The 26,579-nt window shown below is 50.3% G+C and overlaps 7 protein-coding genes across 7 annotated transcripts; 5 read left to right on the top strand and 2 right to left on the bottom strand.

The window, feature by feature from the left end:
* Nucleotides 1-4: 4 nt before the first annotated feature.
* Nucleotides 5-4,534, bottom strand: N7515_008099 (SKI complex subunit tetratricopeptide repeat protein SKI3; the record flags this gene model as incomplete). Its single annotated transcript, XM_056668843.1, has 3 exons — nucleotides 5-4,091; nucleotides 4,158-4,355; nucleotides 4,419-4,534. The coding sequence occupies 3 exons, from the start codon at nucleotides 4,532-4,534 to the stop codon at nucleotides 5-7; spliced, it is 4,401 nt and encodes a 1,466-aa protein (XP_056518673.1).
* A 914-nt stretch (nucleotides 4,535-5,448) lies between these two features.
* On the top strand, nucleotides 5,449-7,866 carry N7515_008098 (sterylglucosidase 1; the record flags this gene model as incomplete). Its single annotated transcript, XM_056668842.1, has 3 exons — nucleotides 5,449-5,832; nucleotides 5,882-6,813; nucleotides 6,867-7,866. The coding sequence occupies 3 exons, from the start codon at nucleotides 5,449-5,451 to the stop codon at nucleotides 7,864-7,866; spliced, it is 2,316 nt and encodes a 771-aa protein (XP_056518672.1).
* A 4,325-nt stretch (nucleotides 7,867-12,191) lies between these two features.
* Nucleotides 12,192-16,339, top strand: N7515_008097 (karyopherin MSN5; the record flags this gene model as incomplete). The annotated part of the gene is made up of 7 exons (XM_056668841.1): nucleotides 12,192-13,859; nucleotides 13,911-13,982; nucleotides 14,035-14,259; nucleotides 14,316-14,419; nucleotides 14,480-14,738; nucleotides 14,795-14,937; nucleotides 14,992-16,339. The coding sequence occupies 7 exons, from the start codon at nucleotides 12,192-12,194 to the stop codon at nucleotides 16,337-16,339; spliced, it is 3,819 nt and encodes a 1,272-aa protein (XP_056518671.1).
* A 624-nt stretch (nucleotides 16,340-16,963) lies between these two features.
* Nucleotides 16,964-17,741, bottom strand: N7515_008096 (putative NADH-ubiquinone oxidoreductase subunit GRIM-19; the record flags this gene model as incomplete). The annotated part of the gene is made up of 5 exons (XM_056668840.1): nucleotides 16,964-17,012; nucleotides 17,080-17,232; nucleotides 17,363-17,469; nucleotides 17,565-17,664; nucleotides 17,737-17,741. 5 exons carry the CDS (start codon nucleotides 17,739-17,741, stop codon nucleotides 16,964-16,966), a joined length of 414 nt encoding a protein of 137 aa, XP_056518670.1.
* Nucleotides 17,742-17,836: 95 nt separating this feature from the next.
* Nucleotides 17,837-19,072, top strand: trm10 (tRNA (guanine(9)-N(1))-methyltransferase; the record flags this gene model as incomplete). The annotated part of the gene is made up of 1 exon (XM_056668839.1): nucleotides 17,837-19,072. One exon carries the CDS (start codon nucleotides 17,837-17,839, stop codon nucleotides 19,070-19,072), a length of 1,236 nt encoding a protein of 411 aa, XP_056518669.1.
* A 614-nt stretch (nucleotides 19,073-19,686) lies between these two features.
* N7515_008094 (uncharacterized protein) lies at nucleotides 19,687-22,276 on the top strand (the record flags this gene model as incomplete). The annotated part of the gene is made up of 3 exons (XM_056668838.1): nucleotides 19,687-19,705; nucleotides 19,818-21,400; nucleotides 21,458-22,276. The coding sequence occupies 3 exons, from the start codon at nucleotides 19,687-19,689 to the stop codon at nucleotides 22,274-22,276; spliced, it is 2,421 nt and encodes an 806-aa protein (XP_056518668.1).
* Nucleotides 22,277-23,153: 877 nt separating this feature from the next.
* On the top strand, nucleotides 23,154-26,050 carry N7515_008093 (uncharacterized protein; the record flags this gene model as incomplete). The annotated part of the gene is made up of 4 exons (XM_056668837.1): nucleotides 23,154-24,959; nucleotides 25,035-25,702; nucleotides 25,833-25,947; nucleotides 25,997-26,050. 4 exons carry the CDS (start codon nucleotides 23,154-23,156, stop codon nucleotides 26,048-26,050), a joined length of 2,643 nt encoding a protein of 880 aa, XP_056518667.1.
* Nucleotides 26,051-26,579: the final 529 nt, after the last annotated feature.

Genomic DNA, 26,579 nt, shown 5'->3' with positions numbered 1-26,579 from the left:
ATGTTTAGTATCGCACAGTCCCCATTGTACGACGCTTCCACGGAGACATCTCATCCTCAACTGAACCCTCCGATCCAAGACCCATACCACACCTCCACTGTACGAGAGGTGCATCATCGTCCAATTCCTGCCCAGATTTGATACCGCCTTCCTGCAGCTTGCCATCAGGGATAAAATCTTTGAGTTTATCCCATCCATTGCTTTGCCAAGGGGCAACCACGATAGCTCGAAGGACGTCACCGGCCTTTCCAGTTTGCGTATAGGCCTGGCTGAGACCCTCGGCCCGGAAATTGCCATTAGGAGGTACGTTTGCCAATGCCCGATTGAGAGACATAGAAGCGAGATATGGGTGTCCGGAGGCTGCATACAGCTCCATCCATCCGGCAGGCTGTGAAGGTGAAAGCATTACGGCAGCAGTGGCGGCGCCAACGCGCCTGGCGTCCTCGGGAACGTGCGCATCTCGGCCAAGCCCCGCTGCGGAAATGGCGGCCAGAAGGTTGACAACCTTGGCGCGGTCGCGTAGTCCAGTGCTATGGCGCGCGATTATGCCGCGAAGGTCAGGCTCAACATTCGCAAGGGTGTCGCGGTCTTGATCGAGAAGGGCTATGGCAGCCCAAAGAGTGACAACTCCGACATGGCCGGGATTGTTCACTTTGCAATTCAGCAGTTGCTCACGAGCGACAGACCGATTCTCTTCGCCGCCCTTAGCCCACAGGACCTGGGCAAGGAGACAAACTACATCTGGAGACTGGTCCGCTTCTTCGAGGGCATCGCGGAACATATCAATAGCTTGGTCCATTGACTTCATCTTGTAGAATGCAAGACCCGCGGTCAAGTGCGCAGAGAGACGGAGCTTCTTGCAAGCTTCGGGGTCAACTCTCTCTGCGTCCTCTTCTCCAGAGAGGGTGAGCGCGAGTTCGGCCTTCTCTGCAGCCTCTTCATAGGACTGGCGCGCAAGGAGAATACGGGCCATGTCTGCATTTGCCTGAGCATACTTCAAAAGCGAAGCGGGCGACTCGGTCTTTTCATATTCATCTTCCATGCCTTGGCAAACGACCTCTAGGCTGGACTCGGCATCAAGTGTATCGCCCATTCTCTCTGCGAAAAGGGCGGAAAGATGCACGAATGGGAGGTCTGATGGAGCCTGGATGCACAGTTGACTAAGCGCGAAGAAGGGGTGCATGAGTTCCGACACCTCGGTGGAAGCGGACGGCTCGCCAATTCTATCAAAGCGAGACAAACCAAATTGGCGCTTAGGAATAATGTCGGAGGAGTTCGAAATGTCGAATGCGTGCTCGAATTGAGCTCTTGCATCCTCGACATCTTGAATGGCAAGTGCACCATAACCTTGGCCTACACAGGCCAGTGAGTACTCTGGGTCAATGGCCTGCGCTCGCATGAAAATCTCGTTGGCTTTGCGAGTTTCTCCTTGAAGGAGATAGAGCGCTCCGAGATTGGTCCAGACCTGCGCACTACGTTCGTTCAGATGCAAGCTCCGCACGAACGCATGCTGAGACACTTTGGGACTCATGGCGGCCGTGGCGACACCCAATGCGTTCCAGAACTCGGCATTTCCGGCCTCCAATTCTATGGCTCTCTTGAAGCAACGCATAGCTGTTTTTAAAAATTTGCGGGACTCTTTGCCCTTCGTGGTGGAATTCACCTGCACATTGCGAGATGCCAAATATTCAGCCCAACCCAAATTGTACCAAGCAATTGCCTGGGAATGCGTATCATCCTTGGAGACGTGTAGAGCACGTTTATATGCGATGATGGACAAGAAGATGTGAGATTCGGATGGCATCGACTCCTCACTGTCACTGGCCTCGAGCCAGCCATTTCCGACCCCATCAATATCAGCCATGACTTCAAGCGCCATGGGGTCAAGGTCGACTGACAGCAAAGCCCGGCAACTGTGGACAGATAGCTTTTCAGCCTTCGCCTTCATGGACGTCAAGTTCGCGCAGACATCGCCTACAGCCTTCCATAGATTGAAAATATCACTTTTGACCTGTGCCAGAGAGCTTGCTACCGCAATGGCTTCGCATACGAGCTCTGCGGCCTCGTCAAAGAGACCCATGGTAAGCAACTTGGTCGAATTCTCTGTCAGCGTTTGAAGAAGAGCGAGAGTTACACCGATGTCATCAGGTCTAGACTTCAGAATATTCTCGTAGCCGGCAATGGCATCATCAAATTGGCCAAGATCCCGCCAGACGTTTGCCATCATGTACCGCGCAAACCATGCGTGTGTTTGATCTTCCGCTGAGAGAGCTGGCACTAATGTCTCGGCATGCTCAAAGGTCTTTATGGCAGCGATGTATTTACCAGTGTGCTGGTACCCTTCGGCAAGGCCAACCCATGAGTTGTAGTCACCTGGTGAAAGTCGAAGTGCCGCTTGGAATGAAACAATGGCTTTAGTGTACTGCTGCTTATTGATTTGAACGGATCCCAATGCCGCATATGGCCAGCTGTAGCCGCGGCGCTTTGACCCAGGGGAGGGTCTGGCCAAGCCAGAATCGACGACGCGCTGCGCAACGGCTTCAACGAGGTCCCACTCCTTTGAGTTGGCGAAGTCTCTGGCAAGACGCTCAGCAGCTTCAATCTCGGATACGGACAATTCAAATGCCTTGTGGAAGCACCTGCGAGCTCTGACTTTATCTTTCTTGTAGTCTGCGTAGTAGATGCCAAGGAGACTGTATGCTGGAGCATATCTCATATTGGCCTTGATGGAAGCAAAGAGGCTAGCATAAGCGCCATTGCGGTCTTTTCGAGCAGCTCGAGACGGGTTGATCTCCCATTGGCAGTAACCAATTCGATAAAGAAGCTCGGATGCGAAATCTCTGTCATCTGGTTGAGCTTCCTTCAAGTCATGAAGCGTGGCTTCAAGACTAATTAAGCCATCTTCAAGACTGCCGCTAAGTGCTTCACACCAGGCAAGCTCTCCACGAATCTTCAGGTTAGAAGCATCGCGGTCAAGTGATCGTCTCAAAAAGTCAACGGCCTCTGCATAGTCATGATCCTCTTTCAAGATCAGGCCGATCCCCAGGAGGCAGTTGGAAGAGGTTGGTTTGCGTTCAAGGATGTCCTCGAAGATGCGCTTCGCTTCAGGGTGATGGCGGGGTGATTGATGATAAATCAGGGCATTGGCAAGTGCAATGTTCAAAGCATCAGTGGTGTTCTGGAGCGAAACCCCACTGAACCTCGCGAGTTCCGCAACGAAGGATAATCCTTTCCTAGCAATAGTGATCACGCTCGCATATTCTTCGAGCGAAAGGTAGAAGTCTGCCATGATGCGATGTGCAAGAATTGAATCCCGCGCGGACTCTAGACCCTCAGCCATCAAGATCAGACGGTCTTCAATAGCTATTTCATGATCATTAATTTCGTCATCAGACTGAGCGCCTTCCTTTGCATCAGTGTTGCGCGCTGATTCGTCTGGGGGCGGAATAGGAAACGGCGACAGTTCGCTCGACAGGAAGCCCTGGAGAACTTTGGCAAGACCGGATTCTGGGAAGAACTCGATGTATTCACGCAAGTGCCCCACGTCATAGTCGGAGAATTCCTCAACATCCTGCCACCCCAAGAAAATTTTCCATGCGGGCTCAAACGGATGTTTGATGATCACCATGTCTTGAGCGGCTTTGAAAACCGCTTCCCTCTTGGTCGCCTTGTCCGCCGCAGGGACGAAACCGAGCTCCTCATACGCACGCTGGAACAACTTCTCTTCATAATGCCGACGAATATCGTCGTCGTTGGTCCAATCAATTATTCCATGATAGAATCGATCCAAGCCGCTGTTTTTCGCAGCTTCCCGTCGGACCTCCTGTGTGACTTGGTCGATGCGCGCACCGAGACGTGTTCTTCGTTCGCCGATTTCCCGATTTATGAATTCCTTTTCGAGGCTTTCGGTAATTTCAATCAATCGCTGATACGTCTGGGACGGATGAGGCAAACGCCCTTCAAGGAAATCGTAAAGAGGTGAGCCCGGCAACTGAAGTTCCAATGCATGCTTTTGTTGGGTTTTGGTCCCAGTATCCTTCATCGTTTTCGTGTATTTGTTGATCACATCGTGGCAGCGATCCTGCTGGTCCCTAGATGTCGAGGTGGTCAGCTCTTTGCCCTCGCTAGTTCATGGATTTGAACCATGCACAGCGTACTCATCGGCGAATATTTTTCCAAGCGCAATGACGGCCTGGCGATAGCCATCATGCTCACAGCCACATTTCTCGTACAGCGAGACCAAACCCAGCCAAGCAGTCTTATCGTCGGCATTGATTTTAGTCGCAGCGGAGTACGCACTCTCTGCTTCGGCGTCGTTATTCAATCGGTCGTGTGCAACGCCAAGGAAGACGTTTCTAAATGAAAGCGTCGAGTTAGTCACCTCATGTTTCTCGCCATTCCTTAGGGATCAAACATACGCGTGGTAATTATTGGGATCATGCTGAATGATGTCCTTGGACTTTTCAATCGCACCTTGATAGTCTTTTTCCGCCAAAGCCTGTCGCACAGCCTTTAGTGCTGCTTTGGCCGCCATCCTGTTGTGGTGCAGAAGGAGCGGGTAATGAGGACGTGGAAACAAGAGAAGTAATGGTGGATCGAGCGTGGACTTATCGGGCAATCGATACGTCACTCCTTATCGTTATCGTACCTCCCCTCCAGGTCATGTGATTTTGCCCTAGCCCCCCCCCTCTCGCTGCTTACACCTGCTGCCCTTCCGTCAGACCTTGTCTTTACTTGACTCGGTAATGAGATAGAATATTCGAAAGTGCGTTCCGTTATTTGCGTATCCCTTGCACCTTTTGAACGTCTATTTTGCGAGCTTTAGTGACTGAACATACTCCGTAAAAAAGACGCCGTAAATACTCACCCTTCGCCGCCCTATACACCGCCGAATACACCGCCGAATACACCGCGCAATATTGCCAATACCGCCTTCCTAAGTCCTAACCCAACGATCCTGGAGCAAAGAACAGGTTGGTAATTGGCTCCTGTTCAGCGGGCATGATCAAACTGAGTTACAATTATTACAAAGCATTTGAAGCATCTCGTCAGCGATGATATCGTATTGCCAGGACTGGTCTCCACCTTACTAGTTTAATTACGTCTTGAATGTCCATCGGGTTTATGGCCGGCAGAATGTTCGTGAGCGGGGGAAAGATCACGTGCACAGTTCCACCTGACGTCGACACCAAAGGCCCCAGCCCAAGAGCTCGTCGCTCGGCATTCTGACTCTTGATATTCCGGGCCAGGCAGCTAAAGCAGCTCATTAGACTATTTTATCAGTCGAATTTACGCAAGGAACATCCCACAATTTGCTGAGTGCACAACGATCATCTTCCTACCTATTGACACCCTTGTATACATACTTCACTTCGATCATTCCCCACGAGGACCTGCCTTCTCCACTATCGCTCCCTTAAACCGAGGCTCGCTAGCAGCTCGTCAACCATGGCGCCTCTACGTCTAAGGATTGAAGGACAATCCTTTCGGGACCCTCATAGCCGGGAGATCACGCTAAGGGGTATCAACGTCGCGGGCGATGCGAAATACCCGAAGACACCCGATATCCCGACATACATCTCCGATAACTTCTTCGATGGAGACAATGTATCCTTTATTGGGCGACCATTCTCACTGAAAGATGCCCATATACATTTTAAACGCCTCCGGAAATGGGGTTATAACACTATCAGGTACATCTTTACCTGGGAAGCGATTGAGCATGCAGGACCTGGCATTTACGACCATGAGTGGGTGGAATTCACGATAGAAGTTCTCCGACTAGCCAAACAATATGACTTCTGGGTCTTCATGGACCCGCATCAGGATGTGGTGAGTCGAGACAATTAGAGAACCTACATGTCTGTGCTAATTCATTCAGTGGTCTAGGTTCTCAGGAGGATCTGGGGCCCCGATGTGGACGCTTTATGCGGCGGGACTAAACCCTAAGACATTCAAAATCACAGAAGCTGCCTTGGTTCAGAATACATATGACAGTCCCGCAGAGTTTCCTAAGATGATCTGGAGCACCAACTACACTAGGCTGGTCTGCCAAACCATATTTACCTTATTTTGGGCAGGGCGAGACTTTGCTCCCAAAGCAGTCATTGATGGGATGAACATTCAAGATTATCTCCAAGGTCATTTCATTCGTGCGTGTGCATACCTGGCTCGGAAAATCCACGAAGCAGGTGATCTCAACGGAGAAGTGGTTATCGGTTGGGAAAGCATGAACGAGCCTCACCGTGGTATCATTGGTGTGCAAGACATCTCCGTGATTCCGGCAGAGCAACAACTTCAACTGGGAACCTCGCCAACAGCATTTCAAGCCATGCTTACTGGGTCAGGAAAAGCCTGTGAGCAGACGACATGGGCTTTCGGAAACTTTGGTCCTTACAAAACTGGCACAAACCTCGTGGATCCCGCAGGTGAGATAGCCTGGCTGCCGGCCGATCACGATGATAGCAAGTATGGCTGGCAACGTGGTCCTGGGTGGAAACTTGGGGAGTGCATCTGGGCTCAGCATGGCGTTTGGGACCCGTCCACCGACACGCTCATACAGAAGGATTATTTCTCAAAGAATCCTCAAACTGGCGAGCCACTCGACTATGAGAAATTTACCAACTCATACTTCATGGATCATTACCGGTCCTTCAAGGACGCCATTAGAGAGTCTTTCCCTGACGCGATAATGTTCTGCCAGCCGCCTGTGATGGAAGTTCCACCAGATGTCAAGGGCACTAGTGATGATGATCCAAATATGGTCCATGCAGTTCATTACTATGATGGGTTGACTCTTTTAACAAAACATTGGTGAGCTTTGATCAATTAATCAGTCCATGTCTCTGTAGTGCTAACCGCGGCAGGAACCGACTCTACAATGTAGATGTCATTGGCGTTCTTCGGGGCAAGTACCTCACGCCGGCCTTTGCGGTCAAGATTGGCGAGTCCGCTATCCGCAATTGTTTGCGTGACCAGCTCAAATTCCTTCGCGAGGAAAGTCGAAGTTACATGGGCAATCACCCAGTAGTATTCACGGAAATTGGGATCCCCTATGACATGGACGACAAATACGCGTACAAGACGGGTGACTATGGTAGCCAGACTAGCGCTATGGACGCAAATCATTTTGCATTGGAGGGAAGCACAGCCAACGGTTTTACTCTATGGGTCTATGCCACACAGGTAGATATCCTTAATCCCTCGATTATGAATATTACTGACTTGGTGCAGAATGACCACGAATGGGGAGACCAATGGAATGGCGAGGATCTGTCTATCTATTCCCCTGACGACCTAGAACTGCCGGCAGGAAGCACCACTCGCACTAACAATCCCCATTCTCCGGCCTATTCCGAAAGCCAGAATAGTGGAGATGAGGCCGCTGTTGGACCCAGTAACCTCAAAGGTGCTTTGGTAACTCCATCGATCTCCAGCGACCGATCCCAGCAATCTGTCCAACAGAAGCAAGGTTATCGCGCCGCCGAAGCATACCTTCGCCCCAGCCCAACCTTTGTGAGCGGGAAATTGGAAACCCACGCTTTTGATCTCAAGAACTGTGTGTTTACTCTGTCATTGACGGCCAAAGGGCCTACCACCACGGCCGCCCCAACCGAAATATATCTGCCAGAGTTCCATTTCCCGGAGACCAGCATAGTTGTTGCAGTCAGCGGCGGCAAATGGGACATTAATGTCCACGAGATCCAGGGAATCAAGCTGCAGCACTTGCGATGGTGGCATGGGGAGGGGGAACAGAATATCAAGATCGAAGGGTTGAAGCGTAAGCCTGAAGAATTTTCCAATCCTGGGGGCGAAGATGTCAGCTACCTGGAACAATGCCAGCAAGGTCAATGTGTCATGATGTGAGCGAATGTCATCTGCAATTCCAATACGACTTGTTATTGCTCTTTCTATAGGTTGTCTACCTGGAATGCTTTTTTTACCTTCCAAGGTTGCTATATAATCCATGCTCATCACTCGAACTGTGCTCATTGCCTACATGATAATAGTGTCAGCAATAATGTGTGCCATAGACGCTTTGGGTACTGTGTAAGCTGCGCAGCTCTTATCATCTTAGTGTCTTAGAGCCAAGAGGAAGGCGCGGCCGCGCGTTGCAAATCCCCCCACTCCTCTGACATCTCAACCTACACCCGCCTTTCCGTTACGCCTTCTGACATCAAGCTTGGCCCCGAAAGGTTGATACCTTTTGCCATATACACCGTAATTAACCAACAGATCAGGTGCGGCACGTGTCTCAGCGGGAGTACAGGTCCAATCCGTTGGGATGTAGCCTTGCCAGTTGGCGGGAGACTTACCAGTTGGCGGAAAGCTCGCTAAACACGCCTCGGGAACTTGGCACCAACGCTAGGGTATTGGAGAGTGTACATTCGGAGAGTGTAACTACGTGCTCTTCTCACTCATATGAACTAACTGCTCTCCATGTATAGCATTTTTGCAAGAATTAGCACACGGAGGGCACTTCCTTGGCTCCGATGAAGCTGCATGCGTTCATTCGGTTTTGATACCATTACTAGCATGTCACGGATACTGACTGACAACTGGACGGAAGACTGTTGTTGATACCTCATCCAGAAAGGTACTGTAGGTACACATGTCCTGTTCACTTTTGTAGGTATACAGTTAACACTTACAGGCACACGCTTCATGGACGTGTCACCTACCTGATCTGTCCCTCGCCGGGCCGCAGGCACGGGCTGAGTCTTGTATCGCATATATTCAACATGGAAGTCCATAAGGCCAAGCTCATAATGGGCCTGCGATCTGCCTCTTGGTGCATATTTTAGGCCTTGGCACCACATGATCATTACTGCCCGGGTTATCCTCATGTTCCATACACGTGTTTTGGGTCCGCATTGGAAAGGAAGGAACAATCCACGCTCCCTCAGGTCCAAGATGGAAGAACTGCTTTCCAAATAAGGAAGGCACAACCCACGCTCTACTCCTCGTTCCATCAGGAAGGACTTGTCACTTGATTCGACTTCAGCCAAGGGTATAAATACCCCCTCCTCCTCATCTTTTCTCTTTTTTTTTCTTTTCCTTCTACACATCTCTTCATTAGCTCTCAATTATTAAATCATTGCCATCTCCTCAGGCACCAACCCCTCTTCTCATCCTCCCTCTTCTCATCCTCCCTCTCTTCATCCTCAATACCTTCACACCTTGGTTCTTATCTTCCTTTCTTCTCTCCTCTCTCTCTCTCCTCTCTCTCTCTCTCTCTTCTCCTCTCTTCTCCTCTCTTCTCCTCTCTTCTCCTCTCTTTCTCCTGTCTGTGCTTGCTACCCTCCTCCTTCGACTCAACTTTTCGTTGTCCCACACCTTCAAGTTGCTTTCACTCAACCATATTCAGTCTCACCGTGGCGGGCTTCGACTTCAGGACAATCGGGGGACTAAATATAGCAACCGCAACCACCCAACCGTCCACTCCACCTCCACCCGCCTATGTTCAGTCTCACCGTGGCGGGCCCCTTCGGCTTCAGGACAATCGGGAGACTGCATATAGCAAACGCAAACACCCAACTGTCCACTCCACCACATCCACTCACCTATGTTCAGTCTCACCGTGGCGGGCTTCGGCTTCAGGGCAATCGGGAGACTGAATATAGCAACCGCAACCACTCCACCACGTCCGCTTGACCACCTCCATTCCCCTATGTCCAGCCTTGCCGTGGCGGGCCTCTTTGGCTTCAGGGCAATCGGAAGGCTGGATAGGGAAGCCTGCTCCACTCAGTCCACTGCCTCTACTGAGGCTTTCCCAACTTCGCCTTGCCGCCTATCAACCATCAACCATTTCGACTATCTGTTCGACCTTACATCAACAGTGTCCTCCACAAGGTCTTCAGACCTTCTTAGCCTTTCCAGACACCGTCAACTGTCTCCATCTTCTCCCTGACAACCAACAACCATCTCCACCGCCCGCTATGCCTCCGCTCAAACCCTCTTGCCATATTACTCTACGGCCCCTCCAGTCTCGCCTTAACACCAATATCTTATCCTTGACCATCTGTCACTAAATGCAATCCGCCTATCCTTATATTGACCTTCCCATATTGGCTTTTACACACACCATCATATCGATTCTCTCCACATGCTGTCTCCCATGCCTCTTATCATCGTTATCTTGCCATCTTTCTTCGTCTTCAACCCACCGTCATTGACCACCGTCAACCACCCGGCCTTTCAGGCCTCAAAATATTATCTATCACCATGCACTAGCCACTACTGAAACCAACTTCCATCTATCTTTCCATCCTGGCTCCTCCATCTACCACCTTTATCCATCAGAGATTTGATATTGCACTGGACGCATTCGTTCATGGCCTTCATCATCGTCATCTACAACCATCCTCACAACCAACGAGCCTGTCCACTCGGGCCTTAAACCACTCACCCTGTTCTCTAAATGGGAATTCCCTCTTGGCCTGTTCTTCAACGGGCGTACCACCATCTCCTCATCATCGAAAACCCACTATTGACAGCCAATGTCTTATCCACCTACGAACCTTTTCGACTTAGCCTTTCTGACCACTCACTGCCGTCGTCATTGAACAACAAACCTTCTGGCATCCGCATGGACTGCGAGTAATTCGCACCGTTAAATAAGGTTCAATCTTCTTATTATCCTGGCCACCTGCGACCAACCATAAAGAAGCATCCTCCTCCTCCTCCTGAGAGCCCACTGCATTCTAGCCGCCAGCCAAGATTGGTTGTGCTGCCACCAAAGAATCTCTACATTCTGATGACCAGGCAAAACATCGATCATCCGCCTTCATGAGCCTCCATCACTTGGGCCATCATCATGACTACCCGTTCTCTACCACGCCCAGCAATGGCTCCTTGGTTTCTGTGTCCCTGCTTCATCTTGACCACCAACCGCCATTGACCATGCCACCCGTCTATCAATATGGACCTTTGACCTTTTCATCTTCGTCTTTGCGGGCTTGCTCAGCGCCACCTGGACAAACCATCTCTCAATGGTTACCCACGTGTTGATCATCATCCTGAGGACATGCCCTGTGGTCTACCTACCATCCGCCCTGACTCCGCGCATCATGGCAGCGACCCACAATTACACAGTACCACCACGCTGCAACTCTCACGGATAAATCGTGTCCTCAAATCTCAAATCGTCTTCTCGGTGCAATTTGCCACCAGATATGGTCTCACGAAGCGCCTGGTCCACCACCGTCTACACATCAATCCGTCACGGTCAAACAAGCAATGGAAGTGACCATCGAGTCACATTCTTCGGTTCTTCATGTCTATCTCAGGATCGCGGAGGATTTCCGTAATTCGTCTGCGGATGCCTTTTTCCCTTCACGTCCCTGTCTTTCTTTCGGTGTCTCTACCCTCAGGAGATCTGCCATCTGTGCTTGCATAACAAACTTTAGGTAGCTCAATGAATGCGGAATTTATTTCATTCCAATTGCTATTACAGTGCATTACAGTGCATTGGCTTTAGACTCACGCAATTCCAATTTACTAACTTCATGCAGGATATCCTGATTTCCAGTCTTGTTGCCATGTATGCGAAGGTCTACCTACACATTGTAAAGCGTGAAGACTCCTGAGGGCCACGGGCCAACTGGCGTAGCAAGAGATAAGATAACCAATGGTGAGGGGCAGGCTATGATGACACCAAAACAAAACAGACGTGACATGGAACAATTAACAAAGGGATATTATTGCAATTGTCCTTCGATCTAATCCTGTGTGATGTTGAAACGTTCACTGAGATCTTCATCAGTGAATCCTTCTCTCACTCTGTGGCAAAGTGCGAGAAAGTAGACACCAGGTCGGACCATCAACGAGTGAGCGGTGTGTGCCCTTGTTGATCTTCAGGGAAAATTCTCCAGTCTCCAATTATCTTCTCCAAGTCCCCTTCCGTGATCTTATCCTTCACCAGACCCCTGCATTGCAAAAGCACCTCACCACTTCGGAGTTAATCCCAACCACGATACCCATACCCTTCCCTCACCATCCCATCGGAAAGAGCGAGTGGCGCGTGCGGATGGCCGTTGCGGTGTCCGACTGCTAAGCCAACACAGGACAGGCTCAACGGCCATCGATTCTCACCTAATCTCCACCTGACTATGAGAGACAATCTCGTCCTCTGATACCAGTTCGATCCTCGATTTCCGATTACGAAATATCTCTGCAACGCGTTACCCAAAATGGCTGCGGAGGAGCTGTCGGAGGGCGGCATGGCTGATATCATCCGTGCCCTGCAACTCATTCACAACCCTGCATCGTCAAACGATCTACGGAAGGAAGCCTCGAATTTTGTGGAGAGCTTGAAAGAGTCTGATGCGGCCGCGCGAAATGGGTTTCTTTTGGCTTCCCGTATGGAGCATGAGCCCGTCGTCCGATACTTCGGCCTGACACTCCTCGACCATGTGCTTCGCCATTACAATTTTACAAATCCTGAAGAAGCAAAAACTCTACGCGTAATGATTTTGCAACTCGCCGAGAATATCCGCGCCGAAGACCCTGCATATTTCCGGAACAAGATCTCCCAATTGTGGGCTGAGGCCGCTAAGAAGAGCTGGGGCCTAGATTGGATGGATATGGATGACAACCTGGTACAATTTTGGGGTGCGTCGCTTGTGCACAAAGAGCTTGTACTCGCCGTTCTTGAGACACTCTCCGAGGATGTCTTCTTCCGCGAGGACACTGCCTCGTCGCTGCGCGGAGGTGAGCTCAATCGGGCGCTCATCGAGATCTTTACACCTGCAGGCATCGTCGAGCAAATTACTACTGACAAAACCCACGTCACTGTTCCACGCTGTGGATCTGAGGGTTGGCTGGTTCGAATCTGCGAATTCCTCGACACTTGCGTCCAGAACATCTCTAGCTCGGAACAGGCAAGAGATGCGGCCATAAAGGCTCTGGCGACATTGAGGTCCGCCTTGTCATGGTGTCTCTACAAAGCTACAATTGCCTCGCAGGTCGTTCCTAGCATCTTCAGAGCTTTGCCTTGCCAAGATGATCAGGTGCTTCTAGCCGCGATTGAAGCACTCCACGCGCTCTACGGAAGAAACAACATTGGAGGCGAAGAATCCCACGGCTTAATCTGCTTGATATTTGAGCCAGAATATCTTCTTCTCCTTCAAGGACTTTACGAGTGGTCGATTGTGGGCCCGGACGATGTGGATGATCCTAGATACCTCATCTCAAAAAAGCTTTCCGAGATGGTCTCGTACATTGCTGGGTGTTTGGAAGACGACAAGTTCTTACGAGATACCATGAATCGTTTGGATTTACCGGCTTTCCTGCAGTTCATGGTCAACATCATGCAACATCAAAGCTTGACGGTGTCCATACCTTGCTTACATCTGTGGTCCAAGTTGCTACAGAGCTCCAAAATCAGTAAAATGGAATTCGTGGTAGGGCAAACTCCTCAGTTTTTAAACATTTGCACCTCGAGACTTCTTCGCTGGGAGTCTCTCCCGACCGAATCCGATGACCCCACGGTCCAGTTCTTGGTCGAAGACATTGATACGGTCCCCGAGCGACATGCGTTTGTTGGGAACTACCGCCGTTACTGTTCGTCCATCATCGAAACAATTACGCTCAAGCGACCCCAGGAAGCAGTGCACGAAATCCTGGCGCGGGTGGACGCCAACCTGGACAACTTGTATGCCGGTGTTCCGCCTTTTAGCAGTGAGAATCCACAGTCCGTTGAAGCCCGAAGTTCGAAACTGACACAGTTCGCAGTGGAAACATTCAGCAAATCTTCGATTCCTCTCATGCGTGCGGATGCTCAATTTGCGGTGGTAGAGGCTGTCATCAAGGGATACAATAAGTGGGTTTCAGCTCATGGGAAAGCACCACAACGCGATGTAAGTAGTCCGAGTGGAGAGTGGATAATTGACCACTAACGTATTACATAGGAGTCCAAGCGAAACCAATTAGAGCACGCCGTTGAGAGCTGGGCGACGACCTTGATGCAAAGGACCTATGAGGTATGTCATGCTGCACCAGTCTGGGAAATACTGTTTTCTCATGTCATCACAGGACCCGGTCTTGAAACAAAGGGTTATCAAATTGGCTGTCGATATCTCGTCGAAGGCCTTGGACAACCACCCCGGCTTTGCACTCAAAGTTTTAGAACACATTCTCATGACGCGTCTCCCAGACCGATCTGAATACCCGTTGTACTCTGAGGCCGTCAAAGAACTTCATGGATTGGCAAGCTCTGAACTTCGTCGGTTAGCCATCCGCTATCCTGATTCTTTCTACGTGTGTCCTTTCCCTGTGTCTTGCTGGTTATCCTTTACTAACTATTCACCTTATAGACTTTTTATGATGTTCTGGAACCGAAGATCAAAGAAGTCACGTTGACTAACCGCGTGGACGACAAGCTGCAAATGGAGCTGACTTCTATCCTGATAATTATCATGTAACCCGCCCTCCCCTACTCGCCATATCTCAAAAACTGACCCAGACGGATACATTACAGGCAGCGTGCGAACAATGCTGATCCCTATTTGCGCCAAACTCGACTCGCAGCCTTCCTTCAACCAATCCGAGACTCATGGCAAGATGATCAGTTCTGTCAAAGCAGCTCCACTTTCGCCGGGTTTTGCACTATGCTCGGATTGGAAAATGTTGGTCCATACATGCAATCCAAAGAAGCCCAGAAACTGGCAGATTGGTCAGAAGTTCCTTTGGACAATCAAGGACAATTGATTCAAGAAGAGATGACCAGAAAGTTCCAGGTAAGAACGCAGAACCCAGTGACTTCGACAGAGCTTTCTGACCTATTTCGATTTAGCTATTACCGTTGCGCGGCACCAAGACTGTGTTAGCGGTTTCCACAGACCGAGTCAAGAAGACTATGCCAGCATACGGGATCGCCTGTGAAATGTGGCACCAGCTCATTCCTCTGATTCTTCCCACTTTACTGCAGCTTGTTAGGTAATTATGCAAACCAACGTAGCCTCGTGTGACCAAGCTGATCATCTTTTTTAGACACGCCCATGCATTTCACAACCCTGACAATTGGAATATGGTCGAAGGTATGCAACCGGTGGTGGAACGAATCTTGACAGATCGATTCTGGCAGGCTGGTATTTCTGTTGGCAGCCGTGACGAGTTCTATGCTAGAATCACATCATCCAAGTCCACACTTGAAGGGTTTGCATCATCAGTTCGAGGAAAAGTTAGGGCTGTCCGCGAGGCTTGTTACTCCATGCTGTTCAGCATGAGCCGGCTGCGCGAGCACTTCTACGGATTCGCCGAGCTTCCGGGGCCCCTATCTGAAGCATTATTTATTGACTCAGCCCATCTCTCGTCCCACCAGTTCTCGGTTCTTCTCAATATCTCACGTTGTCTGATTGACGACTGCCCCGTGCAATTCCGCAGCCAATTTCTGCCCCCCATGCTATCGACTCTGTTTACCAACATTGATCGAAAGGTCACCACTGAATGGGAAATAATCGAGCAACGCAAGAACGGAATTTCGGACGGAGATCTCACCACAGAGATGAAGTCCGAAAGTGTTCTTCGTCAATTGACTTACTCTGCTGTGATCATGGTCGCCAGTCTCTTTGATCCACAGAGAGGTGGTAATGAGTCCCCCCTTTGGATAGGATATTGGAGATACCCGACACTGACAGTATCGAAACGCCCAGATCCAGATGGGATTGCATCGGACCCTAGTGCGCCCCAGCCGACCCCAAGCCTCTCTGATTCCATCCGCCATTTCGTCCTCTCCTCGCCGGAGATCTTTGAGCCAGTCATGCTCTTTTGTACACACGCCCTTCGCATGCGTGATACCCGTAGCGGTAGCATTATCACCCGTGTTATCCGCTCGATTCTGCAAGACTTTGCCCCTACCGACAATACCCAAGATACGCCGACCATCGCGACAATTCGCGAATTCATCTGCACTGATGTTCTCAAAGCGTGCATTGCATCTGTACATGATTCGTACTTTGTGGATATGCAGAAGGACCTCGCTCAGCTCATTGCCTCCATTTGGTCCCTCTATGGCTTCATAAGCGCCACGCCCCGCGCTGTTTTCCTTGGCTTACCTGGAATCAGCGCAGAGAAAGTGGCTCAAACTGAGTCATCTCTGCACCGAACTACATCTCCAAGACAGCAGCGTGCATTAGTCTTGGAGCTCCTTGAGCCTTTGCGTGGCATCAGCATTGCCGAGCAAGGGAAGATCTTGGGTTCCCGCGAGGAACGTCGTAAGGCTCGTTCAGCGTTGCAGGAGCGCTACATGACCAATGAGATGGAGACTCAGCAGCAGAGCCACCGTGTCGACATCAATGATGGTCCAGATCTTGGTGGTGTTGCTGATCTCTTCGGATAGGCCCGTTATTACATGCTTTTTTCATGGCGAAGAGTCGGGATATGCCGATGTCTACAAGGGCCTAATGAATTTTAATATCGTGGATACCTGTGCATTTGAACACCATTCGCGGCCCCGTACCTAACCATTATTATGCCACAAGTCCTTCTTGACCTTGTATTGTTATGCGTTGCATCTCATCAACTACCCCGTCGGTCATTGCGAGCAGCGGCGTTAAGTGAGGGCATGTATAGAATTGAAAAACATATTCTGTCTTATTCCTGGAGTGTCCACCGTTCTGCAGTATGGATTCAGAACCTAATTCTCTACTTGGGTGGAAGAGGGGCCTTAAGAAACGAGCAGAAAAAAAAGACATTGCAAAAGACCGAACTAAACCTTTCACTAGGCGAGTAATATCTACAAAAGTTTTCTCGAATTGCCTTCGAGGTTGCTCATCCCTATCACCACCGCGACACTTCCAACTAGCTCTTCTCACAAGGGTCAGAGAGGCTCAGTTCAGTCCGTTTGTCATGGAGGCGATTCACCCAACGAAGCATCCCAGAACACCAGCACCATACAGCGTCAAATCGGGAGAGAGAAAAGAGTTACGCTCTGCTCAAAAGAAGTGTGACATTATCAAACTGTCTATTGGGTGAGGTTGGAGGGGGTATAGGCGAAAGTAGGGCGAACGAAGCTATGGGGAAGTGCGTTAGCATCAATGCGAGGGATAATAGCGTCGAGTACGCTTGAGCAAAACATACCGATCGGAGTTGTAGATCTTGGACTCGGTACCGAGAAGCTCCTTCTCGCGCGCCTTGTCGGCGTAGTACCGGCGGACCTGGTCGCGGTCCTCCTCGGCCTGGAGGAGAGGAGTGAGGTGCAGACGGGACCACATCTTCTCGCGTGCGAGCTCACTAAAATTCAACAGGTGTCAGCCTTTGTGTCCAGTTCTTTTCCTCCCTTCCCATTCTGAATTGGGCCCCAATTGCGGTTCTCTCGGCTCGATCGGAGGCAGGAAAGGAGCCTGTCGCTGGTAAGACGTACCGCTGCTCACGGACACCGTGGAAGTACTTGTAGAAACCGTAGGCCATAATAAGGTGCATGCCGATCATGTAGTAGCCGGGCTTGAAGCCGCGGGCGGGGAGGTTACGCTATAAAGAGTGACAAACGAGGTGGTTAGCCTTGATGCTTGTGTGCTGGGCGTGCGGGGCCATTGAGACCCCAGAAGCTGGATTCCATGGCGTACCTTGTACTGGACTTGAGCGTAGCCCCCCGTTGGGGGCATATCCTGAGGCATTGTGGCGGTAATAAGCTGGTGGAGGACTTGGAGGGATATCGAAGAGCCGCTGTGACGATTGGAGAAGTTGGGTCCGGATGGTCACGTGGTTGGATGCACAGTAATGAGGGCTTGGACGCACGTCATTGGCTGATGAGTTTCGGAGCGGGCGCTTTTTCAACTTCCCGATCTACACGGGACAGCCCACTTTTACTTTTGTTTGTCAAGTCTGCTACACAACTATGGAAGAGCAAGAGCGACCTCGGAAATTGCCCAAGCTGGACCACAACGAAGAGACCGTCCAAGAGGTGCTTGGGCCCGCCATGACTGGAGCTGTTGTTGATGGTCCCGCCGACGAACCGGAGGCTGCGATCGCCCAGATTGGGAATGAACCTCTCGATATCTCCGAATTCACGGTCCAAAAGGCTACTACGAATGAGTCCGCTCCCCAAGACGGCGCCGAGGCCGCCGCGCCCACGATGTCGAAAAATCAACTGAAGAAAATCCGCCGCGCGGAAGCTCTTCAACAGAAGCGTGCGCTCCAAAAGGCGCAGAAGAAGGATAAACTCCAAGAGAAGAAAGAGCGTCGTCGAGCTATGTTTGAGGAGGCAAAGGCAACAGGCGGCGAGGAAGCCGTCAAGAAGCTACGAGAGACATTCAAAAGCACGAAAGCCAAGCACGCCAAGTCAACACTTCTGCCTTTGACATTCGTGATGGATTGCGGCTATGACGACCTGATGTCAGATAGAGAGCGCATCTCTTTGGCAGGCCAGCTTACGCGCTCATACTCGGACAACAGCCGCGCCCCCTACATCGCGCACATGATGTTCTCGTCATTCGACAAAAAACTCAAAGAGCGTTTCGACACTGTATTGGTGACTCACAAAAACTGGAAGCGTGTCCGCCTCATGCAAGAAGACTTCGTGCATGCTAGTGAACTAGCAAAAGCACAGATGAAAGCTCGGGGTCAGCTTGTCGGGCCGTTTGCAGACCAGCCTGACGCGAAGCCTGAGGATGGAGAAATTGTCTATCTCAGCAGTGACAGCGAGAACACCTTGACTGAGCTGAAGCCTTACAGTACTTATATTGTCGGAGCATTAGTTGACAAGAACAGACACAAGGCTGTTTGCTACAATCAGGCGGTTGCGAAGGGTATCAAAACTGCTAAACTGCCTATTGGGCAATACATTCAGATGGCTCATCGCCCGGTGCTGGCCACCAACCATGTGATCGAGATCATGCTCCAATGGTTGGAGCTCCGGGACTGGGGGAAAGCGTTTATGAAGGTTATTCCGACTCGCAAAGGTGGAGCTCTGAAAGGGGAGAAGCCTGAAGCCATGCAGGCCACTGATGGGGGTGCTGATGAGGATGCTGAGGATGTGGACGAGCAACAAGCTGAAGTGGATCAGATGAAGCAGATGGAAGACATTGAGGACATGGAGGAAGGAAGTGAAGATGGAAACGAAGAGAAGGCATAACTTGTCTTATTGTGAATGAATACTTTGTACATATATCCATATCAGCGACAAAAATGTGCTCTTATCATTGACATAATACCTAAGACATCATCGCGGCTCTACATGATCTGGATTCTGGTCTTGGTTTACCCTTTGACCTGTCTTAGTTCCCTGTGCCTTGTCCAGTGACTTCTACGTTCCTTTGGGAGACTATTAGGTCAATGAACCCTTTCTATAGTTTAGGTTACTCTCGAGCTTAATATGCCCACTTACCCCAAGAAGAGGACATAAAAGCCAGCAAAAAGCCAGCGAGCGTGGAAATATAGAAGCAGATTGCCTATTCGAGCATAGCGCACACTCAGACTGATCATTACGTAACTCTTTAGCCACAGCTGGGATCACGCCACAGCAGCCACAGTCTATGACGGAGGCGATTTTCATTGTGATTATTATTGCACTTTGAGGCTTTTGCTCTTGCTATCTCGTTGTCCCTTCACATAGGCAGAAGAGGCTTCTGCTACTGCTGTGTCTACTTCTCCTGCTCGTTCCTCGACGACACTCCCGTTCCATCTTCTTGCCTCCCGTTCCTTTCAACTGCCTGTCACATTTTCGGTTGGCAGCTGCCCCTCGCAACCATGTTTATGCTCCGCAATGGTAAGTGACGCGCTTTTCATGCCCCGCCAAACCCCTCCATATCAACATATTTTTGGCCCCTATACAGATGTGAGGCAGTAGACTAATCTCTTATCTTCTTTACATTCAATAGTGAGCAAATTTTTGTTCGGTGACGCTTCGAAAGAGTCCATCATCGAAATTCCCCAGGGAGAATTGTATCTGGTCCGCCCACAGTCGCCCAAGGGCTACTCGGAGCTTATCTTCAAGGACGCTGCTGCCACCATCCGACGTACGGGTCAAGACTTCCAATATCAGCTTGTTATCCAGAGAGCCTACGAAGAGGGCGAGGAAGAACTTGTGGACGACGACGGCGAGCAAGGCGCTGGCGATAGTCTAGACAAGGACGAGAAGGTCTTTTTACTTGACCAAACGCTTCATTTTCGCTCCGAAGTTCGCGACGGAGGATGCAAGATCTTGGCTTGGGACGATCTGAGCGGTGACGCTGGTGATCTTTTCGAGTTCATTTGCGATTCTTCCGTCCCAGCTGATAAAGTAGCCACCTTTGAGCTTGCCGCATTGCAGTGCCAATACGAGCGCAAACACCGACGCAGTGCTCAGAAGGCCACTGAGGAAGAGCTCCAGGAGTTCTCCTACAACATAGAGGAGCCGCTCCCCTCGGCGAGTCCCGTTTCCTCGCCCACTATCAAGTCAGCCAGGAATTCAGTTACCGCACTGGATTCTGCCACAGCAATGGCACGAGATGTTGAATATGCTCAGTCCAAGGGACAGGTCAAAACCGCCACTTTGGAGGAGCAGCCGACTACTGCGCCGCCGTCTGCAGTCCAGCCCGAAGCCAAAGAGATCCTGAGCAAGGAGAAGGCTGAGCTGCATTTGTTCGACTTCTCTACTGGTACCTTTGTCCTGCAGGATGACGAAATTGTTGCTACTGTCTCAGAAGTAGGTACTTGGCAGTACTGGCTCCAGATCTCTGGCAAGGATAAGGAGTGGTTGGGACAAGCTGTCGTGGCCGATATCAATCCTGTCTTCAACTTTGAATATCTGTCGTTTATCTTCAACCACTACGGTGAAGATGGCTCGGCATACTCGTGGCTGTTGCGATTCAAGGACCAACCCACGGAAGAACGCTTCCAGGAGGGTCTCATGCAGGCTCTGTGGGAACAGCTCAATGAAATGAAGTGGACCAAGGTGAAGGAAAATGATCGAGAATATGTACTCGATGCCTTCCAGGATCTCGTCCTGGAAGATGCCGAGGCCAAGGCTGAGGAGGAGGAGGCCGAGGAGGAGGAAGAAGAAGACGCTGAAGAAGAGTATGATGGCGACCAGGACGATGCTCAGCGGAGTGAGCACTATGACAGTGACGAAGAGGAGGAAGATGTCATCACGCGTGATGCGGATGGCAACGTCAACTCGCAACTGGCAGTCGGCTACAAGCACGATCGATCATTTGTTGTTCGCGGATCCAAAATCGGCGTCTTCAAGCACACCCCTAACAACAACCTGGAGTTTTCCACCACCATCTCCAAGGTCCAAACCCCTAAGGGCGCTCTGTTCAGCCCTAAGAAGGTCATGCTCCACGCTGAGGATCAGAACATGATTCTCCAGAACGGCGATGATCCAAACTCGTTGTACAAGATGGACCTGGAGTACGGCAAAATCGTCGACGAATGGAAGGTCCATGACGATATTGCCGTGGAGACTTTCGCTCCCGAAAATGTAAGTGACTGCGCGGCTTGGGGATTTCTTTACTCAATGGACTGACCAATTTTGCAGAAATTCGCTCAAATGACCGCGGCGCAGCCGTTCGTCGGTATTTCCAAGAACGCTCTCTACCGCATCGATCCCCGTCTCGCTGGCAACAAGCTCGTCGATTCCGACCTGAAGCAGTACGCTAGCAAGAACGACTTCTCGGCCATGGCTACTACTGAGAAGGGCTACCTTGCTGTGGCATCCAACAAGGGTGACATCCGCATGTTCGACCGTCTGGGCATCAATGCCAAGACTCACATTCCGGCACTCGGCGAACCGATTATCGGTCTTGATGTGTCTGCAGATGGACGCTGGGTGCTGGCAACTTGCCGGACGTACCTTCTCCTCATCGATTCGCTGCAGAAGGAAGGCAAGAATGAGGGCAAGCTCGGATTTGAGAAAGCTTTCGCCAAGGACTCCAAACCGCAGCCCCGGCGTCTTGGTTTGCAGCCTGCACATGTTGCGCAATTCCAGCACGAGACGAAGCAGCCCCTCTCATTCACACCCGCCCGATTCAACACAGGTGTTGACTCTACCGAGACGAGCATCGTAACCGCCACCGGTCCCTTCATCGTTACCTGGAGCATGAAGAAGGTCGTTGCCAATCGCAAGGATCCGTACACCATCAAGCGTTACGGTGAGAATGTCATGGCTGACAACTTCCGCTTCGGTTCCGACAAGAACGTCATTGTTGCTCTGCCAAATGAGGTCAACATGGTCGCCAAGCGTACTTTCCAGAAACCTACGCGCGAGAGCATCGCTGGTCCTGCCACACCGAACCGTCCACGCCGTGGATGGGGCAGTCGTCTTGGCAGAGACAGCATCGTCAACTCGCCCTACTAGTCTCCTCATTCTGTCCCCCTATGTCCTGGTCGGCCCCTTGATTTTACCTCGATTTTGTACCATTACCCATACCCCCTGATGTTTTGTGCTTTCCCATTCCCTTCGACGTTGTGACTTTCATCGCCGAGCTTTTGCTTCTTTGATGTGCCTGGATTCCCTTTAACAGTTGGAGTTTCCTTCACATTCACTACCAGATCTTTCTGCTCATTTGACATTCCGTTCTTGCAGTGATGTTCATTTGCAGTTAAGAGACGGCACTCAGCTCAGACCGTGAGACTTCGTTTAGCCTAGGTAGCTAGATCAGATAGGTTCCGCGTGAAATATTCAACAATCAATCTTATGTGTTAAGTCTAAACACTCTTAGGGAGTTTTCCATTCAGCCACGGTAAAAGAGCAAAGGAAATTATTTCAATGATATACAGGATGAAGTAGATTGGCCATGAACCTAGCAGTGGTATCACAACCTTTCAATCGGGGAAAAGGGAGACAGCTGACGGATGGGTTGGATGTTTGGAGCGTCGAAGGGACAGGCGCAGGCATGATAGGTCGTTCTGAATCTTTGATTGCTTGCCTATTGATATGACTAGAATATCTATAATCTAGTACTTGTGGGGTACACTTGATGTCCAATCAAAATCTGTCAACGACTGCAGTTAGTTCACGATTGGTCCCTGCCTGAAGTTTACCATATAAGGGATCTACCTTCTTCTCTGCTTCTCTTCTTTCTTCCCTCATCTCTTTCTCTTTACCAGTTCTCTCTGTCTCCCTCTCTGAGACTCTTCCTGTCTAGTGTCTCTTCTTTCTTTGTTTCCTTCTAGCAGCTTTATCAAACATTATCCACTTCATCTTTATGATACATCCCCTACCTTCGAATCTCATGCCTGATTCAGACAAGCCACGCGAGGCTTCGCACCCTCCACAGGAAAATTCAGTGCCCATGCTTGACGCCATTGATCACTTGCACTCTCTTGGTGTCGGCAGGTTTGTTCACCTACCGCAGCTTGTGGTTGGCTGTGTCAACACTCCTGCCAAGTATGCCGTTATCGAGGCTATTTCGGGAATGGGCTATCCCCCGCTGAGTGAGGACGACCCTTGCTTCATCACAAAGATCATCTTACGCCGCCAGCCCACATCCAGCATATGTGTAACCGTCGAGCATGCATGGTGGAGCGACGGTGACAAGAAATCCCACGAGGCTAAAACCTTTGCGTCGCTTGTTGAAGACAACTTGGAAGAATCGGGTTCCCTCATCAAACGGGCCATCGATTCCATAGGATCGACTTGCAAGCCTGCCTCGTTCAGTGAGAAGATCCTCATAGTGGAAGCCTGTGGGCCAGAGCAGCCTGATCTGACGCTCATCGATATCCCGCACATGTCTGCTAGAGCCTCAGACAAAGATCCAGAACGAGCCTTTGCGCATCGTATCCTGGATGAATATCTTTTAAATCCGCGCAACATATTCTTGGCTGGACTTTCACCCAAGGATGACGATTCGTTGGAAAGTGTATTGAGTTTTGTCAACAGTCTTGATCAACAAAAGCAGACTGTTGCCATCTTCATGCATCTTGATACAATCGAACCAGATTCGGTAAAAGAAAAATACTGGCGGAGGGTTGTGGAAAAAGAAGCACCCACGTCCTTCATGGAATTCCACGCTTTGGGTACACAGGTGTCAGGCGATAAAAGTGATTCGCAGGTGTTGCTCGACCCCAAAAGCCCGGACGACCTACGGCGTCGAATCACGACTCTACTGTCGACACAAATCCGCAGCAGCCTCCCTGGTCTGTGTGTCGATATCGAGAGATCTATCGAAAACCTCCAGTCGAGACTGACCAAGCTGAACAATCCCCCGGAGACTGTCCAGCAGCAGAAGGAGTTGCTGTTCCATCTGAGCAGTGCCTTTGAGCGCATTACTGAACAGGCTTTGAATGGCATGTACACTGACAGCTTCTTTACCACCTCACTGAATGATGATCACTCGAACACTCGCGATCCCCGACGTCTTCGGTGCGTTATCCGCGCGTTGAACGAGGATTTTGCAGATATCATGGAGACTGCTGGTTGTCGTCGATTCATTGATGGCGTGAATACTAGGACATACCTACTCCCGCAACCCGACAATCCTTATGTGAATATTCGAGCAACGGAGCACACCACGCGCTCGGAATTCGAACGTGAGGTCTCTTTACAGTTACGCCAAGAGCGAGGGCTCGAACTTCCAGGAAATTACAGCCAGCTGCTGGTGGGCAATCTGTTCCGGGATCAAGCCAAGCCGTGGGAACTGATTGCTCGTGCCCACCTGATGGAATCATGGAGATGCACCCAAGAATTTGTGAAAGTTCTGCTGGAGCACCTTACAAATGAGCCAACGGCTGCTTGGTTGATACGTGATATCTTCAACCCGCAACTTAAGGCTTTGAAAAAGAACCTGCTGGCAAAGTTGGAAGAATTGACCGCTTACCACAAGCGAGGCCATCCATTGCCTCTTGGTCGAGACTTCCTTGTCAAAGTACGGAAAAGCAGAGATGACAATTTGCTAGCCAGACTCCAGGGGGCCCTTCCTACAAATGTGTTCCAGTCCGTCAGTATGGCAGATCTCAAGTCTGCTATTGAGAAATTGCACATATTAAGCCCCGACCCCACGGTTTCGGAAATCGTTGACATGATGCAAGTTTATTACAACGTGAGTGAGAATAGCGAAGCTGATCTAGACATCGCCAATTGCAGGCCACTGTTTGGAGATTCTAACAGAAGATAGGACGCGCTTTCGGTTTTCAGGGACAATGTTGCCATTCTCGGCATTGAGAATTGCCTTCTCAGCCCTCTGACTGGCATCTTGACAACTCGTACAATCAGCAAGATGCAGGACAGCCAAATTGAGAAGATCTTCGCTAAGGTCTCGGAGACGAATCACTACATGACCCACGGATTGAATAAGTTGTGGGTAGCAGCGCAAAGTCTGAAGAAGTTTGATACCACAAAGGAAAGCAAGGTAAGCACCGAGGATACACACCCAAGGAGGCTCCATCATGCTCACTATCGAAAGTCCGCGCCTTCTGCCAATCCCACCAACATGCCCCTAGGCTCTTTCAGTACCAATGTCAACAACCCCTTCAAGGTCGGATTCGCAAGTGCTCCATCTGGAAGCCAGAAGGGCACAGGTGAGTCGGCATTCTCACTGGCGAATACATCGAAGCTCGCCCAGCAGAACCCATTCACAAACCCAAGTCCGTTCGAGTTCAAGCCGGGCACAGCCAGCAGTAGCAGTGCCTTCGGTGGTTGGCGATCCTCGTCGAAAAAACCGCTCAAACGAGACTCCAGCGCATTGGTTACGCCTGCAGTTAATCCTCCCACTTCGTCAGTTTCCACGCTGAACTCGCCCTCGCCATGGCCCTTGCCGGATATTATCCCTCAGGACAATCTAGAGTATGTTTAAGATGCTCTTCCTTCTTCCCATATCTTCTTCGTCCCGCTTGTTGTTGTTGTCTTTGTAACTCCCAGCCCTTATGTGACACTATGATAGCTTGGGTGTATGCAGATTCTGACCGCTCCACAGGCCAATTTCTTACTTCAATGAGATAGACACCACTCCCAGAAGTTCCAACACTCCTATGACCAATCGATTTATGTCGATTACTTTCGCCGCCGCGGCTTGCCGGTACTCATTTGAGGTAAGACAGTTGCGTGCTTCGTTCTGGGCGGTCACTGACTGAGACATAGGAGTTACGAGTGGCGCATTATGAGAATGTGCGTAACTTGGGCGATGAGTTGTGAAAACTACACAGTAGTGAAAAAGGCTGGAAAGACCGACGTTAGCGACAAGACACTCAACCCTAGGAGCCATGAGCTCGAGCCTGAGCATTGAGGAAAGTCCATACAGCTGAGGAGAGTGCCCGGTGACTGGATATCATAGTGGTGAGAACACAGAATGTTTGGGATCTACAGCCTAAGAACAGGTGGAATACTCGGACCATTTCCATTCGGGATATCGTCAGATGGGTCATTCTCTAAGCTATCTACTGAGCTACAAAAAACTTCGAAAAAAAAAATGGAAAAAAATGTACGAGGTACCTATGGAATGATAGCAGTAATTGCATGTACTCCGTAATATGTTCATTGGAATGTTACCAGGCTGCTGTGTACGTATTCCTACCAGGAGTTGGGAGTACTAGACCATTAGAATCTATAAAGCACCCCAACCTATAAGGTGAATGGAAAGTCCACATCACATCCCCGTTTGGGTATTTGCAGAGCAGCTACCTAGATAGAGAACCAGTAAATACAACCCAGAAACCAATTTCCT

Source organism: Penicillium bovifimosum (assembly GCF_028826915.1).
Source record: "Penicillium bovifimosum strain IBT 22155 chromosome Unknown utg000006l_segment0_segment0, whole genome shotgun sequence".
Taxonomy (NCBI): Eukaryota; Fungi; Ascomycota; class Eurotiomycetes; order Eurotiales; family Aspergillaceae; genus Penicillium; species Penicillium bovifimosum.
The sequence above is the reverse complement of the archived record's forward strand: the minus strand, read 5'-3'. Positions and strand labels throughout refer to the sequence as shown.